This window comes from Xenia sp. Carnegie-2017, unplaced genomic scaffold (assembly GCF_021976095.1).
Source record: "Xenia sp. Carnegie-2017 unplaced genomic scaffold, XeniaSp_v1 HiC_scaffold_13, whole genome shotgun sequence".
Lineage (NCBI taxonomy): Eukaryota > Metazoa > Cnidaria > Anthozoa > Malacalcyonacea > Xeniidae > Xenia > Xenia sp. Carnegie-2017.
Genome location: NW_025813436.1, coordinates 4,056,249 through 4,076,076, shown reverse-complemented (window position 1 = coordinate 4,076,076; position 19,828 = coordinate 4,056,249). Strand labels below are relative to the sequence as shown.

The 19,828-nt window shown below is 34.6% G+C and overlaps 1 protein-coding gene across 1 annotated transcript; it reads right to left on the bottom strand.

The window, feature by feature from the left end:
- Positions 1–17,998: 17,998 nt before the first annotated feature.
- Positions 17,999–18,970, bottom strand: LOC124456637 (zinc finger MYM-type protein 1-like). Its single transcript, XM_047007033.1, has one exon. The coding sequence runs from the start codon at positions 18,968–18,970 to the stop codon at positions 17,999–18,001; it is 972 nt and encodes a 323-aa protein (XP_046862989.1).
- Positions 18,971–19,828: the final 858 nt, after the last annotated feature.

Genomic DNA, 19,828 nt, shown 5'->3' with positions numbered 1-19,828 from the left:
ATTATACAGAGCAATTTACTTCAATTTTGCTTAATTGAGTTTGTATTAAATTAAACCTTCATGTAGACGTCGCTTTTTTGGAAAAATCACCTGAAACAATAAAAGCGGATAGGTGGAGATCTAACAAAAACTTTTGTTTCCTACAAATTAGCCAAAACAGTGATATTAATTCATTTCCTGAACATGCTCTCGTTTCTCTTCAAGAAAGAAGGCTTAAATTCAACAAGTGTCGATGATTTTTAAAATGCAGACTTTTGTCTGTGTGTGGCATTGGGCGTAGGAAGATCGACAATTGTTGAAGCTCAACTCATATTCGTTTATGCATGCTATAATGTGTTGAAAACAATGGATTACAAACGAGCCAACACTGATATCATTCTTTTGTGAATATGCAGAATCCCTAATTATTAATCTTCATATTCCCATGTCCGTGGAGTTAGCTTGGGATAATATAAATATGTCTCCTGTTTTGAAACACGAACGTTCGATGAATGTACTCGTACAGCTGATACAGTGAGCTGATATCGAATTCACAGGAAGAGCGTCATGTAATTGCTCAACGCCGTTCTTGAAATCTATTTATTGTAACTTACAATGTAGAAATAGTTTATATCCTAGAAAAGTAAAATTTATTTTGACTGTAAGTGTCGCAGTTTGCGATACTATTAGCTCCAGCAAGCAGGGAGCGAATGTTTCACACTAAAACCAACAAACTTACACGTAATTGGGAAACGGATATTTGTCGTTGTGTCAGAGAATATGTGAAGTTCACCCTTTATGTTGTAAAATTGTTCAATGCTCAGTTATACTTATGCATATCTGTCTTTCAAGTTTTAACTTAGCTATATACTTAAATTTATGTACTCATTCTGATACATTTCAATACTTACAACAATATAAAATAAACTCTACGAACATCTACTTTGTCTAAGCAGAAACCACGTAAGTTGGCAATTGTTTGTCAAATATCTAAGGACAAAAGCTTTTTCTTTATGAAAATTCACTTGTAACAGTGTACAAACCTTCATGTGAACTTTAATCTAATCATTTATTAGTACATTAAATTCCAAATAAAATCATGTATTCTTGCAACCAATCTTCACCGAATTACTTAAGAAAGTAGCTCGCCTACGACCGTTGGCTTCCACAATAGCATTGATAAAATATTCTTTTGTATTTGACCACCGACATGGCGGCCTTGACGTAACGTGAAACGACCGATTAAGTCGTTAAAAAAATATCTAAAAAAGTGAGACTTGATCCCACAGAATCCCTTTCAAGGAAATGTATACAGCAGCAAAAAATACGTTTAACTAAATGTTTATAAAACCGTTTGTCTACTGATCCATGTATAGCGTTATTTAAAGTATAGTACAGATGCTCAATTTGAAATTCAAAATACTTTCAAAACCAAAGAATTGGTTTTAAATTTCTAAAGAATCTAATTTTTTAATCATGTCGCCTCTGTAACTGCAAAGGTAAATATATCCAAAATGAATGCATTAATTTATTTTGACGCACCATAGTTCCGCTTCTAAAATACTCGTCAAAATTATAACGAATTTCATAAGAAATCCGTTGAGAAAAATACATATACATTTGGAAGGCTTGCCGCAGATCCAAACACCATTTAGGAGCATTGGCGTCAATCCATTGCTAATTGGGGGGGGACCATATTCATATATTCTGCTATGCCTGGCTAATTTCTTTTCAAAATGCGCAATAAATGACGGTAGTAATGATGAACAGTAATACAGAAATAGAAGCGGAAACTTAAAGACAATAAAAAAAGAAATAAATTAAACAAATTGCGCGTATTATATGTGACAGGTTTTCATTTCTAATGTTTTATAAACAGAAATTAATGTTTAAAACAAAAATTTCTACGAATGACGCCAAACACACATAAAATACACATTTCTCAAACGGTGCTATAAAGCAGTGGCGGATCTAGAGTATGTCAAACCCGTCGCGCGACTGATGTTTGAAATTCAAAAATTACCTATTCATATTAATTAAAAATTCATTAATTATTTTTACTTTATTATCGCATTTACTTCGTGATAAAAATCCAGCTTTATTTATTATTGAAAACTAATAACTAATCCAATGAATATCTCGTTGGTAACCAGATCAGTTGAATTTTAATTGACCTGGAATAACCGACTGATAAGCGGGGTGGCTCGACTGGTTCGACGGATAAAGGAGTCTAAAAACGCCAAAAACGCTTATTTTATTGGTCAATGGCCAGATCAGTGGACAGTCTGGAATGGTCTCGACTGATAATAGGGGGGGCCGGACGTATAAGGGAGTCCAATTGCTATCTTACAATTGGTTCATTTGAATTTTTGTTTTATTGTGATTGGTTTGACGGATTTCGACTGATAGCCAACTGAACTAATATAGTCAAGCTCACTGTCTGAATTGAATGTTTGATCGTTTCATAGTAATTTTTATAAGCATGATAGAAACTAAACTACAATCAGATGGAATTTATGGAAATCTTTTGCAAATTCATATATTGACATGAATGCTGCTGTCCAAACTGTGAATTTTTCAAGAGGGCGAAAAATTTATGGATGAATTGTAAATGCTTGGCAAAGACGATCTTGCGAGCGACAATTCAGTCATTGATGTTAAAAGGCAAGCCAACATTGTTTTGAGTTTTATCAGCAGAAATTTACATCCAAAATCGTAAGTAAAGGACAACTGAAGTGTATGCATGAATGTAATATATCAAAGTCAATTTATGCGAGTGTGTGATGCAATTTATGTTAATATGGCGTATGGTAAGCAAATTGATGCTTCTAAAATTGTTGTTGCCGAAGGACTTTTAGCTATGATTTCTTTAGTGCTTGGGAAATCGTGACCGTTATATGGCAGCGAAATTCTGCATTCCTGCAAATATATTTCAATGGACAAAAAATCTGTAGCCATAAGGCGCCATACTATTATTTACTTTATCATAAACAAATGTTTGGGGCTTTTCAGTTTATGATCATTCATCATTCAATCATTAGACAGTTATACTACATATTATTTAAGATTTGAGAAAACTAACATTGATTACATGAGAAGCTGTTTACTATAACCTGTGATTTTGAGTCTTCTGATCCATGAAGCTTTTTATTTTGACAATTTGACTGGAATGGTATTAAACCTGAGTATTTCACATACATGAAATGTTGTCCCATGTCACATATTGTCCCCTTTTCTAACTGAACACCTCGTGTGGAGATGTAAAGGTGTATTAACCCACGGCTCATACCAGATTGTTTGCAATAAGTTCCAAAGGGCTATTGATGTATGAAAAGCATTTTCTATAAAGCAAAAATGTCTTCCTATGTATGCAGATAAACCTTGAAATTTGGCAAAACAGCAAAGTATTTTTCATGATCACTAGGTAATTTTTCTGATGATCATTATAATTTAAACTAAATTATTTCAGATTTACATTTAAACGAGCTTTGATCATATGAAAAGATATTTATCATAACCAGTAAGCATGACACATGAACCAATTTTAACATTCATGTAATTATATAATTAAAGACATGTTGGTTACATTCTGTTTGTATTTGATAATACAATGCTACTAGTGATTGCTATATAGCACACCTTGCAGAAGATAATAGTCAAGTGAAATGCCTAATAAACATTTATGGCATTGCTGTCCTAATTGCAAATTTTCACTCTGATAATTTTGCTTAACCTTTGGCAGAAAAAAATTTTGAGTTTTTTCTCAAAGGTGAATTTGCTGGCACTGATGTGGGAGATGGGTTACAATAAACTTGCATGGTTTGAAGTCTGAGCTTTTCTATATCTATGAGCTGTCACTTGTAGTACCAAATTTCTAACTTAACTCATTACATAGAGGTTTGAATGGGGGTCTCTACGGGGGTCTATGCCTGATAACTTGGTAGAAATTTTTAACACTATATCTGTTTTGAATAGCATTATTTTAAAATAAATTACGTTCTAGTGACAATGAGCCATATATTTGCATGATAATGAGCCTAAATATTTGGCAAAACATTCAAGAATGGTCACTTAATATTTTTGAAAAAACGTAAGCAAAATGTTGTTTTTTACGCAAAAAACGATGCCCACAAAATACTTTTTGTATTGCTCGAAAACGCTGAAAATGGCATTTTTAAGGCTCTGAAATTCAAGGAGAATGCCTCAGACCCCCCAGGTGCGGAGCGCCTCCGACGTTTTATGACTGATGTTTGAAAAATCCTAGATCCGCCCCTGCTATAAAGTATAAGAGATCGCATTCACTACGCCAACAATCAGCTGATAGCATCGCCCGCCTTTGTAATCTTCGTCTTTTAAACCTTTAAATGTTGATTTGCTGTTGTGGATAGCCTATGTTTCTGGCAGAACTGACGAAGTCACCATCAGCATAAGCAACAAAAAGACATGCAGAGTTGCCATCTTTTCATGTAAGTGAATGGTTAAAAGAAAAAAGATTGAAGTATAGGGTTACACTGATCAACAAATGCCGAAAAGAACCTCATTATGGGTCACAAAACCAACCCGTTTTTTACTTCTACAATGCAGATATTGTTGTGTTCAATCACTGGAATAGCAATGAATGAAATTAATTTTCTAAAGAAATAAGCAATAATTTTGCTATAAAATTTGCATGGTAGCAATAAAAGATCGGGCTGGCTTCGCATTTGCTCATCGTTTGTACTCAACAATAAATTGTCCCGGAAAATAGCACTTCGCTTACATCATGTGAATTGATATTTGATTTCCGACGGAATGAGTGGAGAATAGATCACTTACTTCTCAATGCTACAAATAGGCGTCTTTTCGACTTATATGAATTATTGATTAACACTGAATAATAAGATAAATAAATAAATGCACAAATGAATAGATAATCTTAAAACTGTCATGGCACATTTGAATAGAATTTGACGAATATGTAAGATATGGTGTCATTTTCAGTAATGGCAATGGATGTTTTTTTAAAGGACACGTGCAACATAAAATTCGGATTGTTATTTTGTACTTTACATAAAGGTATAGCTCCAACTAATAGTTCACCAAAGTTTTAGACTCAAAGGATAAATATTTTTGAACATATGGAGTTTTAAAGCTGATGCTAAATGAGCAACGTATTGAAAATGCCCGACGAGCTAGCGACGGCTACCGATTGGAAAAAGGCCGTTGTGACGTATTAGTTCACATTAGCCAAACGCGGTCAATTGCCGCGCTTGTTCAAAATATATTGTTAACTTCTTAACAACACGACAATTTAGCATTGAAAATCTGGTTTATTGTGCCGCATTTAATTGTAAAAAAGGTTCTTCTAAGAACCACCGCAGCAAAAGGTTTCTTTTTTTTCAAAGTTTCGAAAACAAGCGCATGCGAGATATTTGGATTGAAAAATCCGACGCAAAAATTGAAGCCAACAGCAGCTCCAAAATTGTGCTCGCAACATTTCAAGAGTTCGTGCCGTGCAAAATTGAAGCGATGCAAGCTGTAGGATGAACATAGAAGGCTTCGCCTAAGAAGGATGTTGTACCGACGATTTTGAATACTTTGTGGAACCCACGAGTGTAGCATCTAAAAGGAAGCAGCCAACAAATCATAGAACTGCATTTGGAGCAGAAGAGACGAAGGCAAGAGTGAATATTATAGTTATAGTTAGCAATATTTGTTTACATTTATCAGAAAATCCGCTTATATAGCCTACTCAAATTAGAAGACAATTTTATAATTTTAGATTATTGACGACGTTTTGCAGAATATGACGACTTTCTTTCCCAGATTAACGACCACGATGTGTCGACATCGTCTCGAAATGTTTGAGCGTTTTACCTCAAAGGAAGTTTGTCTAAGATAAAAGATGTCAAAATATATGTAGACAGCGAAACACAAACATATACAGTGGTAACTAATTCAGACTAATGTCTTTTCTGTGTTATTTTAACTCATAGCAAATTCCTTAACGTACCTGAGAAGCGCAATGTGAAATGCCAAGCAGCCATAACAATCCGTCCGCAAAAACACGTAAGGTCAAGAACCACTCAAACAAAAGTGCCAAATATGATAAGTAGAGGTACAGACTTTCCATTTCGGCCGTTTTGATTTTTGTGAAAAATCCAGCAATACGATAATTTTATGCTAAGATACGGAGGTTGAGTTCATTTCAACAAAAAATCACAGCACACAGACGACGTCATGTGAAATTGAACATTTTGAGGATAGCGCTGTATGGTCTGATACAGAAAACACATCGACGATGAGCAATAGCTACAATGGATCAGACTCTCAATGTTCAAATGAGTTGAGCGAAAATGAAGAATCGGACAATGACAATGCGACGTTAGTACCAACTATCCAGTCAACTGACTATTCTTTACATTGCTTTTCTCTGTTATATGTTTCTCAGAACGTTACGTTTATCTCTCTCTGATTCTGATGGTAATTTTTATGTTATAGGGAAGATGTTCAAAATGAGAAAAAATACATAGTGTTTGATGGTTGCCTGAGACAGTTAGTGAGTAAATGCCCATGTTGTGGTGAAAGCTGTTCCATTGCAATGGAACAAGGACTGGTAGTATGGTAACGTACTAGCAAAATGTCATTGTGGTTCTGTTCGAGAATGGAATAGCCTACATATGCATGGGCGAATGCCTTTGGGTAACTTGGTCTTTGCTGCCAGCATCTTGTTTAGTGGTAGTAGCCCCCAGCAAAATTCTTCAATTCCTTCGTCACTCAGGCATACAATTTCTGTCATAGCGTACATATAGCTTTATTCAAACAGCGTATTTGATACCCAGTGTTTCAAATGTTTGGCATATGCACCAAAATCATCTTCTAGAATCAATCAGAGAAAGGAACATTAATCTTGGAGGAGATGGAAGATGTGATTCGCCTAGATATTGTGTCAAGTATTTGTCATATAGCTGCATGGATTTGTTGAGTCCAAGCATCTCATAAGAGATATTGGAAAACTCAGTTATCAGAAGCAGACTTCGTCCATCGAAGGTTTCCACCGAGTGGCGATTCTTTTTGCACCAAAACATACCCATTTTTTCTACAGACCAATGGAAGCAAGGTAATATAGTTATGACTTGTGAATGATTACTTAAAAGTTGCAATAGTCATAACATAAACTTAACATTCATTTGTTGATTGTTTATTGCCGCTCTTCATTTTAATGAGAATGGAAATAAAGCTCAGAAAACGAAGAATGGTGTGGAAACAGAAGAGGTATTGATTTGGAGAGTGGCTTATTCAAAATCAAAAGAAGGACAAGGGGTCATCAAACCAGTGAAAGTTGACAGCACTTATGGTTAGCACAGAAAAATAAACTTACCTTTTCTCAAAGTGCAATGCAAAGCCAACATATGATTTGCTTTTCAAGATATAATAAGGACTTGACGAAAGACGTTTTGTACTGCAGACGCATTAATCCAACACTGTCCAAAGCTCTTGATGACGCTGGAGTAAAAAAAATACCTGTCCCATTGACTCGCCACAAATCAAAAATCAGCAAAGCTGAAGCCATTAAGCAACATAAATATCGCTTTAATAAATAAAATGCAACTAACAATTCAACATTTCCAATTCTGTGAATGTATTCATCTTCGCGTTCCGATGACGAAGAATTGTAATCATTTTGACTACCTTGCGCGTAGGCCAAAGGCTCAAACATGTAAGGTTGTACCTCATTGTTATTGATGACAATATTATAATCGGCTTCTTTTTCAGAAGAATCCATTAATTTTTGATAAATAAAAAACAGTAATAGCAAACTACCGAAAGCCGTGCAAGCACTGAGTGCAAGTCGTAGAACGATTTAAGAACGATGCTTGTTATGTCAACTAATACGTCACTCTTTCTCAGTTCCCAGACTTAAACAACATCACAGCGTTTTAGCAATGGTCATCGAATATCGTGTTTTTACCATTGAGTTCTATAATAACTGGAGCGGCTAACTTTACTGGGAGAGGACGCCAAAAAAATGGCGGCCAACTTACGTATTTCCGCTGAAATGATCGCTTGCAGAAAAATAATATTTTCGAACTCCCCCTGGTGTCTATAGTAAATTATAAAGAATTTTTCAAAAACAAACACGATTTCACAGAAGATGGATATCGTTAGTTCCATATTCTGTGACGATATCTTTTTTGGCATTTCTTTTATAATGCCAACACTTCAATCGTTAAATTGTTGGATGTCGTAGTTTCCACAAAAAGGAACATATCGCTTCTCACAGGTGAGATAGTTGCTTGTTTTGTTAGTCAACGATTGAAAAGCAATTATACATGCACTTGAAAAACCATGCAATACATATTAAAGATCGTATTTTTTAAGACTGACTTGAACACCAAATATACTGATGTTTTCCTGTTTTTGTTTATAAAACTCAGCATACTTTTCTGTCATTTCTTAATGCATAAAATCGTAAATTTACCCATCTATTTGCAAAATAGTTTCCCTAAAGCAAAAAAGATCCTGCACGCATTTTTCTCTGTAAGCATCAAAAAGAATCGATCAGCCCAAACAGTACCCATGATTTGGAGCAGAGCTTGTTATGTTCTATTTGCTGGCAACATACAGGGAAGATCAAGGAGTAAAGATTACTGGAAGATGTTATTGACCAGGCAGAGTCTTAAAAAATGATAAAGCTGTAAAGGTAATTGATATATTGTCTTCCCTATCCAGAGTTATTTAATATGATCGTGGTCAAATTCTATAGATGGAGACAATAGATTCACTAATGATGCCTGGAATGCTTTGAAGTGTAAGTTTATGAACCAAAGAAAGATGGCAAGGTTGTGTGTGTTTTGATGCTTATTGAAATATCAATTCACAAACATGTAAAATGGGAAGACCATAAAGCTTGTGTCTATGTAAACATTTGTACTGAGATTGATGATGACTCGATGCAGATGTGAAGCTTCAAACTGTATAAGCCATTGGGTTTTATGTAACTTAATGTTTAAATCATGTCATATCTTTATCAAAATATTTTAGTTGAATGTTGTTTGAATGTTACTAATATCTAATGCACTATACTGAAGCATTAAAGATTCAGTGATGGAACCTTTAAAGTTACTGTACTGTATATTTCTTCATTATTACAGTTTTTGCTTTAAGAAAAAGTTTGCGCTTATTTACCCAACAGAGTACAGAATGGAGATTTATCATATGCATTATTGGTGCTTTTTTAAAGAAAGGTTTTTCCACTTTTCAAAGCTTCTCTACAATTTTTTGATGCAGTTGCACTTCAAAACATCAGTCTCCGACTTTATTCCAAAATTTTCCCGGCTCCTAATAGCATGACTTTTGGAGTCTAAACTAAACTAGCATTTGGTTGACATAGAATGATCAGTTACGAAAAACTCATATAACTGCCCACAATGCACTGGTGACATATGTAAATTCGATACCAACATAAATATTTTTTTTTATACGTTATCACTTAAAGTCTTGTCATAGTTTTTGCAAAATTATGTTAGATCAAGCTTCAGTTGAGAAGTTTGGTAATCTTTTGTGTTGTAGCAATGATAGTTTGTTCTTTTTTTGTGAACGTTTTTTTCTCAAAGACACAATGAGAAAGTGGCTGAGACAACATTTTGTACTGGTTATCTTACCGCTGATATCAAAAATTGCAAGATATAGAGGACGGTGTGCGCTCAATAAAGCTGAATAGTACAGCCGATATTTTACAGCTATCATTTACAGCTATGGCTATCATTTTAATGTTAAAATATTTCGCATATCTAGTTTATTTCATGGCGAATAGTCTGTAGAGAGTTGCAAAATGCCTTAAATTTTCAAACATTCTCATTCGTTCACGTCATCAGCCATTTATTATTATGCTAATTTTGATTCCAATGATGCCCGGAGATAAATTTTGCATATATAGATATGCTTCACTCCATCCACAAAAAGGATATATACATCCAGTCTACTATAAGATCAGAGCTATAAATATAAAAATACAACTATCTTCATTACTAGCACAATTTCTTTGGTCGTGCTGACCTTCAGTAAAATCTTGCAGTGGCGGATCTAGGATAAGTCAAAATAAATTACTGCAGCACATTTTGCCATATATTTACATTTCTAATCCCCTTAGTGGCAAATCCATTGGTGAAATTATATTCTGTAAAAATTCAAAATAAATAGTGTTTTTCTGAAAGTACCTAATTTAAAATTAAGGAGCTATAATTTATTTTTACTAACGCTGGATCCACTACTGAAATCTTTCACTATTTTATTTAAGTTTATTATGATCATTCTTTAGTTACGAATAAAGGCAGCAGCCATCTTGAAAAATGGCAATTTGCTTCTGCGTTGATAGACAATTGTGCAGTTTTGGTCAAGTTTTGCTTTTTACGGTGTTTTATGAGATTGGACGTTCTTTCAACTTATTTTTCATGGCAAATACTTTATGTTAATAGGTACTCAATTACTCATTTAGATCGTACACTTTTTGTTTTTAATTTTCACAAAAAACTTTGATGAACAAACTACAACAAAATGAAAGTATTTTTGTAATTATAGCTAGAGAAGTTTTTGGGATGAGTTGTATGTCAGGTTTCAAGAAATGAACTTCTAAGATAACTACGTTAACTTTAAAAAAAAAGCCCAATGAAATAAATTTTTAATGCTTTATTGAGGAAAGAGAAAACCTGCAAAACATGTACATTAATTACACTTCATCCATAATGTGCGAGTCTTAATCTTTACTACAGTAACGCAGGTGGCAACTTGCTGGGTGGCTTAGTTTGTAAACAAAATGTGGACCACAGTTGATGACAGCAATATTATTTGACCATTTGCTGCAATTACTGTTCCAATGATAGCAGACTTTTCTGGTCACTTTTCCTTCAGCCACCGTGGGATGTGTATCATTTAACCATCGGGCGCATACGTGCAACATTTTTTCATTAGAACACAGGACTTGGGCAGTTTGGCTCGAGCTCCACCACCAAATCTGTACCATCCACTGAGATTGTTGTCACAATTTCTACTGAACTCATTTTTAACATTTCTGTTACTTTCATTCAACCATTTGTACTGTCCGCACTGTTTATACTGTGGAATCATCTTTACTAAATAGAACATGAAGACACATATTAATTAGTATTATTGAAGGCTTTACAAGTAGATCAAGTTTTTCCAAAAATATTTTGAAATTAAACTTGACTAAAATTGGATAAAAACAAAGACAGATCAACAAATTTATCAATACTTTTGTCTACATTTCTTTATTACACCCCCTTTCGTCTTAGATTAAATAAAATGAAATATAACTTTTACTGCGGAGAGGGAAATGCTAAAAGACCTGTATTATTAGGCATTGACTTCATTGACATCTACTGCTCAAACGGCAACTTTGCAATCTCTGTCTGAATTTTACAAATTCATACATTGACGTGAATGCTGCTGTCCAGACTGTGAATTTTTTCAAAAGGGTGAAAATTTTATGGATGAATTGTAAATGCTTGGCAAAGACGATCTCGCGAGCGACATTTCAGTCATTGATGTTCAAAAACAAGCCATCATTGTGTAGAGTTTTCGCAGCAGAAATTTACATCCAAATTCGTAAGTAAAGGACAACTGAAGTGTATGCATGAATGTAAAATGTCAAAGCCAATTTATGCGAGTATGTGATGTGATTTATGTCAATGTGGTGTATGGTAAGCAAATTGATGCTTCTAAAATTGTTATTGTCGAAGGACTATTAGCTATGATTTTTTAATATTTGAGGAATCTTGGCCGTTATATGGCATCAAAATCTTGCATTCCTTCTAAGGTATTTCAATGGACAAAAAATCTGTAGCCATAAGGTGGCATGCTACTATTTACCATATTATAAACAAATGTTTGGGGCTTTTCAGTTTATAATCAATGATCGTTCAATCATTGGACAGTTATACTTCACATTTGTAATATTTGAGAAAACTCATATTGATTACATGAGAAGCTGTTTACTATAACCTGTGATTATGAGTGTTCCTGATCCATGAAGTTTTTTAATTTGACAATTTTACTGGAATGGTATTAAACCTGAGTATTTCACATACATGAAATGTTGTCCCATGTCACATGTTGTCCCTTTTCTAACTGAACACCACATGTAGAGATGTAAAGGTGTGTTAATCTAGGGCTTATACCAGATTCTTTGCCAGAAATTCCTAAGGGTTATTGATGTATGAAAAGCATTTTCTATAAAAGAAAATTGTGTTCTTAGGTATGCAGATAAAGCTTAAAATTTGGCAAAACAGAAAAGTATTTTTCATGATCACTAGGCAATTTTTCCGCTGATCATTGTAATTTCTAAAATAAATTATTTCAGATTTACATTTAAACGAGTTTTGATTATATGAAAAGATATTTATCATGAGCAGTAAGCATGACACATGAACCAATTTTAACATTTATGTAATTATATGATTAAAGGCATGTTGGTTACATTTTGTATATATTGGCAAATACAATGCTACTGGTAATTGCTATATAGCACACCTTGCATAAACTTACAGAAGATAATAGTCTAGTGAAATGCCTAATAAACTTTAATAGCATTAAGCCGTCCTTAACTGCAAATTTTCACTCTGATAATTTTTGCTTAATCTTTGGCAGAAAAAACTTTTGAGTTTTTTCTCAAAAGTTGAATTTGCTGGCACTGTAGGTGGAGATGGGTAAATGGTTACAATAAACTTGCATGGTTTGAAGTCTGAGCTTTTCCATGTCTATGAGCTGTCCCTTGTAGTACCACATTGCGAACTCAACTCATTACATAGAGTTGTGAACGGGGGTTTCTGGGGGTTCTATGCCTGACAACTAGGTAGAAATTTTTAAAGACTATATCTTTTTCGAATAGCATTATTGTAAAGTAAATTTTATGCTCTTAGGCATGCTAATGAGCCTTATATTTGGCATGATAATGAGCTTAAATATTTGGTAAAACATTCAAGTATTGTTCATTTCTGTTTTTCTTTTTGAAAAAAAACGTAAGCAAAATGTGCTGTTTTTACGCCAAAACGATGCCAACAACATTGGAGACGAGTCAAATCTCTTTTAAACTGCGTATGGACGAGATATTATCGCCCATTATTAATGTATTTCCTCATGCTTTACTATGAGGAAAAAAGAGGAATAAAGTATGTCCAATGGCGTCCATTGACATGTAGTGAATTTGGGTCATAACGCGTATGTCCTCAATCAATTTTGTCCACTCAAGAGTATCGTGAAAAGACTAATTTCATAGATATTTTTTCTTGGCTTTCCGTCGTAAGTTTTAATGATCGTGCATTTCAAATTTTTGTTTCTAACTTTGTGTCTAACTTTGCGTTTACCTTAATGTTAATGTCTACCTTTGTTTGTACCGTTTGTACCTTCCCCAAGTGTCTGATCTTCAATGTACATATAGCTGCCTAAAAATCTTAATATAGTTTTCATAGCAGTCCTAAACCACATATTACCAATATAGAGGCTACAAGCCATTGTCAATGGAAGATTCTTATTAGGAAGAAGATAACTTATTCTACGTTTTTATTTATTTAGTATTTCTCCCAATTTTGTTTAAAATACGAATAAGCTATTCTGTCATTAATGGGGAAGAAGTTGAAGCAGATGTCACGAGCCTTTCAGTAATTCACATATATTATAAGTATAGTAATCATTATATCAACACCTCTAACACTCAAGCCAAGTGATTTCATTCTCCTTTCCAGCGTCCGTTTTTCGACTCCTGTGATTCGTCTAATTTCAGCCCCTTTAAAGATTTGCTAAGGAAGAAAGCTAACTTGTTCTTTGTTAACATCGATTGAAGGTCGTCCACGACTTCGTGCGTCACGTGGTGAATATGCAGTCGCAATTACTCTATTAAGGCAGTTATAAGCTGTGTTTAGCAATTCCAAAAACAATTTATCGACACAGAGGCTGATAACTCTAGTTTTGATCATATCTCTCCTTAAAAGTAAACAATCAATTTCATCTGGGTTAAATATTGCGTCCAATCTTGTTACTAGATACTGGACTACTTCTAACATTTCAGTCGAATCTTGTGTAGATACATCCACTCTCTGTTATTCCCCCTCCAATTTTACTTAATATGAAATTGGTAAGCATAATACGGAGGCAATAATGAGCCTGCATTGCAATTGAGAGAAGATTAGTGGAATTATAGTATGGGCGGTGATTTTATTTTATGGACTCGAGTATGTATGCTCAAAATCATTCAAATAAACATAATTAATTCATTATCTTTTATGCCAAATCATAAACACATTCAATGGATTTTTTGAAGTACTTTGTTAGTTGATGGAAATAAATATTGGGTCCTTTGGCATTCACTGTTATCCGCATGTGCTTTATCTGACCACCGTGCATCAGAATCTGTGTTTCCACGTACCTCCTTGAAAATAATTTTGTCGGAAATTGTACGCCTGCACAAACCGCCAATATTCAACTGTAATGAAATTTGAGCATTGATGTAAACTATTGTCGCAAATGCAATTTTTAATGTCGCAAATGCAAACTTTAATGTTGCTAATGCAAACTATAATGTCCCGAACGTCAACTATTGTCCCGAATGCAAACTTTAATGTCGCGAATGCAAACTTTATTGTTGCTAATGCAAACTATAATGAAGCGAACGTCAACCTTTGTGTCTACCCCAGTGTCTACCTTTATGTCCACCTTTGTGCTTATCCATGAGTCCACCTCTGTGTTTACTTTTATGTTTACCTTAACGTCTACCTTTATGTCTACTTCTGTGTTTAACTCCATGTTTAAATTCACATGTCCACTTTTGTTTTTCCCTTTATGTCTACTGTTGTGTCTATCTGTGTCAAAAAGACATGAACAACATTCTAAAAGACGACATTAGCGACATTTAGAAAAGACGACATGAACATCATTTCAAAAAGACATTATGAACGACATCAAAAAGACGACATGGACGACATTTCGAAAGGACCACGTGATTATACGACCATTAATTACACCTTTACCACAGAATATTAAAATTTGTAAGAGACGACTTGAACGGTATTTCAAAAAGACGACATGAAGACATTTCGAAAAAACGGCATGAACGCAATTTAAAAAGACGACAGGAACGTAATTTCAAAAAGTTGCTATTCCATACGAGACATAATTTGATTAAGTCGTCATTTACATGAGTGGTCATTTCATTTTGGTGAGTCATTTTTTCAACGTTTTTTCTTTAACTTTGTGTCCACTTTATTGCCTACCTTTATGTCTATCTTAATGTCTACCTATGTGTCTACTTTAATGTCTACTTTTATGTCTACTTTAATTTCTACCTATGTATATATACCTTTATGTTTACCTTTATGTCTACCTTTATATCTATCTTTATGTTTACCTTCGTGTCTACCTTTATGTTTACCTATTGTCTAAGTTTTTTTGTATCGTTCTATCTAATGTTTGTGTCTACCTTTATGTCTATTATTATCTAAAGTACAACCAATATGTTATCCTTGTTTTTGTGATTAATGCTTAGCGTTTGGACTGCGGATAAATTTGTCTTATTTGGTATAAGGATGTGATACACGAATGTATAGCTGAAATTTCAGTACTTATGTATCTGCTATGAGAGTGTGCAAACAAAATCATTCAAACTGAAATGTTTTTGAGTTGGAATGTTGAACATTATTTGCTTTTTGAAAATGGCTTATGACGTCATTATCAAGATCTGTGAAGAAATATTGTAGCTACATAATAAATTAGTAAAATAAGTACGCAGTCCACACACAAAGGTAACATGAAATTCATGCCAGATTCGAAATTCACAAGACAAGAGAAAAACATGCAGAAATCCAATGTGTACAAAATTTAAACAACCGTTGTCTTATGACTTGCAATTGAATCAACCTGAAAAAAATATTTTTACATTCACTTGATAAATGAAAATTTGTGCAGTCTTATCACTATAAAGTCAGCATCAATCCCAACAACAATTAGCTATAACAAAAGCAGATAGCACTAATCTTTACAAGTTGTTGATACTGGTAAAACAGAAATATCGTAACGACATTTCTCGAAAAGGATCCGAGAAAAAGCAAACTAAAATATCAAGAGACAATAAAATGTAGAGAACAGTGGCGAAGCTGGTTGAGATAACAAGGTCATGCTCATACGCTAGTGCACAGCCCACGAGGCGCCACCATGGTTGGCGCCGAGCGTCAAAAATTTTGAAAATTAAATGCCTTAAACTCCCGGAAAACGCTTTTTTTGGTTTTTATTTACGCTTCGTACAACCGTTTAAATTTATTTTTCAAATATCCTTCAGTCTTGGACTGTTTCGCCCTATGTCAGGGCTCATCAGCATGCCTAGGAAACACACAACACATCCACTCTGGAAGTATAAAAATGTGATTCCGACATAGACAGCCCTCATTAGAGCCTTTTTAATGAGCAGTCTGGTTTTAAGGCGCCAGATTCTCGCCCTCACACCTCAGTTGAAAAGAGGAATTTGGTTAGAAATGGGAGACCATCTGGGACATTTTTAAAGAATGAAAATGCTCAATTCTCATCTTATCCCGGTCTTTTTCCAACCCTTTAAAACCATTTCACAATTTTCCAGAAAAGTTTAACCTTTATCGAGGCACATTTTTAAGCGCAGTTTATTTGGTTTAGTGATTATTGCTGATCTGCTTCAGAGGAGACAAATGGTTGTATCAAGTGCAATAACTAATTATCAAAAACATACATTTTCAAAGATTTGTTTTTGGTTTGCTTAAAGCAGCATTAGAGAGTGAAAAATGAGCCATGCAGACTCATTTGTATGAAAAATTTAGTCTGCGAGGTTTTTTAATAAACTTATCCAGGATGGCTGGATGTAATTGCTTTGATCGTCTTTTGCTTTTAAAATATCTTTATGAATTGAAATTCTGCATAATGAGCCAAGGCGTTCATCCCCCATTGAATTCCTTAAAAAAGTTTTCACCCTATTTAAACATGAAAACGATCTTTCAGCTGAAGCACTAGAAATGGCAATAACAGCGTTAAGTTTCAATAATTTAACAAATTCGGTATACACTGGTGAATACCAATGTGATAAATGTATTTCAATAATTCCATGGAGTTATCTTTTAAAAAATCTTTATCTTGGTACACAAAAAAAAGTTGACTTCGAAGCCTAGGTATATTAAAGAGAGGACCATATTTTGCTGATAGTTGTTGAATTTTTTCATTAGGAATAGCTGTTTTCCACTGCACAAAAAGTTTAGGATTGACTAAGTCAAGAAATGAAAAGCTCTCTGCATCCGTGAATCTTTCCTTAAGCATATTTGTTACACAATCAATGACTTCGTAATAGAGCTGTTTAAAATTTATATTTATATTTATCTCATATTTTCGAGATGGAGGACCAGTTTTACTTTCAGTTGCAGAATAACAAATTTCAAAAGCTGTTTCATTGCTGAGGGAAATTAGAAAATTACCAAATTCTTCAATTTTTCTCATGCCAAATGCATAATCAGTAGACCTATTTTGTAGAATATCATATAAAATGGCTGATCTCTCCAAGATTTGGTAGTAAAGTAGTAAAAGGAAACAAAAAAGAAATGATTCAAGGTAGTGGAGGAGGCCATCAGTACGTGTACTTGTTTCATCAGTCCATTTCCAAGGATTTTCACTTATCCCTGTAAAGGCTTTCACTAGTGTATCATAATTATTAAAATAGCAGACACAGCTCGAGATTTGAAATACCACCTAGTTTCCCCTGGAGCAGGTATATCAACCCCATGAGATTTCAAATGGGATTTTCTTTCAGGACTGGAATTTGTAAAGGTGGAAAATGCAGAAACATTAGCAAAAAATATTTTCACCTCCTTAATTTTCAAAGCAGATTGACATAAAACCAAATTAAGCCTATGTGCTGCACAATGAAAAAAATAAGCATAGGGGTACACCTGTCTTAAAATTGCCTGTAAACCATTTAGATGACCACTCATCACAGATGCCCCATCATAAGTCTGCATCACTAATTATCCTCTCCATATCTCTCTAAGATGCCTTTAACTATATCACTAATACCTTGTGCACTTCGGTCGGTACTAACATTTCTAAATTTTAAAAATCTTTCCACAATTTCACTCCCTTTATCTAGTCGAATAATGGCACTGAGTTGTGCTTTTGCTGTAACATCAGTTGTTTCATCAACTTGAATGCTAAAAAACTGACACTCTTTCATTTCATCATCAATCTCATCCTGAATGACTGAGTCAATACACTCAATTAAATCATTTTGGACATCAGCTGAAACCCCAGTAAAAACTCCACCTTCATCCACTCTCTCTGTACCTTGCAGTCTACCTTGCAAACGACGGTCAAAAACAGAATCCAATTTTCCAAAGCATTTTAGTAATTCTCTATAATTACCCTGGTTAAGACTAGCCCTGCTCTCATCATGTCCTCTAAATGCTAATTCCTGTTTGGCAAGATATAAAACTGCCTCCCCAATATTTTTAGCATCTCTGTTTTGCCTTACCTCCTCATTGTGCCTCTCTACTGCTTCTCGCCGAGCTCTCGAAAACAAAACATCAACACTCTCTCTCGAATCAAATAACCTCCACTGTTTGTATGCCTCCATGTGAGATTTTGTTTTCTCGTGTTTTATGCTGTCACCACTAAAACTATGCATGTTATGATAGCCTGTTGAAGCCCATGGAGACTTTCTAGGGGAAGAATGAAACAAAAGACATGGCCAGCAAAACAATCTATTCTTCCTCACACTACCACATAGCCAGTCCTTGTTCGAATACCAACTTTCTTGAAAGCTCCTATCATTCGTCTTTAGTGTAAGCTTCGGTATCGGCCTTGACATGCGAGCTATTTGTTTCTGCTCACTAATATTTCGTGAGGAAAACGATCTCTCTACCAGCTCTGCTACTATATCCTGACCATCAAAGGGGGAAAAGGAAATCGTCGATTGATTTTGCTCAACTCCTTCCATGACCGAAATAAACAATCGAAGTATCGTCAAAACAATCAAACTCCTGCGATGAGTTCATGGCATGACTTCCGCATGACTTTTGGCGGAAGTATGCAAGAACTTAGCCTAATTTGGCCAATCAAAGAAGCGTATTTTCGAAGGAAGTCATGCTCTCAAGTGGAAAGCAGGAGTTTCAAACGTCATCAATAAGCAACGTATCCAGCGCTCAGGTGGCTAAGGTTTTCCCAATTGCGGGCTTTTTTGCGTAACACAACGCGTGGTCCAAAAACTCAAGCGCATTTCTTCCATGCACTTTATTGTAAAAGCCTGCAAACCAAAAGCTACGTCTTACAGACAAATCAAAGAATTAATTATCCAAAAAAAGTCAAAATTGCCGTAAAAGTAAGTCATGCTCAGCATGACAAGCATGACCTCAAGCTACGCCACTGGTTATTTTTAAAATTTGGCTCCACGCGGCAAAATCTATCGTCATTTCAAGACTAACTCACAATTAACTAATTAGTCTACATGTTTATGACTTATCGTTTATGACTTCCTTGACTGCTATGCGACTTTCCGTCATTGTTATAATAACAAATTAAATCTTTATTTAAAGAGTCAGATTGTGTTTTGCGTAAGTTTGATTTTAGTAAATAAGCTCACAAGTTTTTAAGTGATTTCAAAATGCAACTTTTGTGAGTCATAGGATGATCTTTAATATGTCTTTAAAATTTTGCAATTACCCATAGTACTATAACAGGGGTGGGCAATTTCTCCAGTCGGCGGGCCGGATTTAGGAAAATGAAGTTATTGGTGGGCCGGATTATTACATGAATAATATTCAATATTCAATGGTCGGATACAGTCGGCGGAATTGTT

Coding starts and splice junctions, on each gene's coding strand:
- LOC124456637 (XM_047007033.1), bottom strand. CDS start 18,970: ATGGAAGGAGTTGAGCAAAATCAATCGACGATTTCCTTTTCCCCCTTT.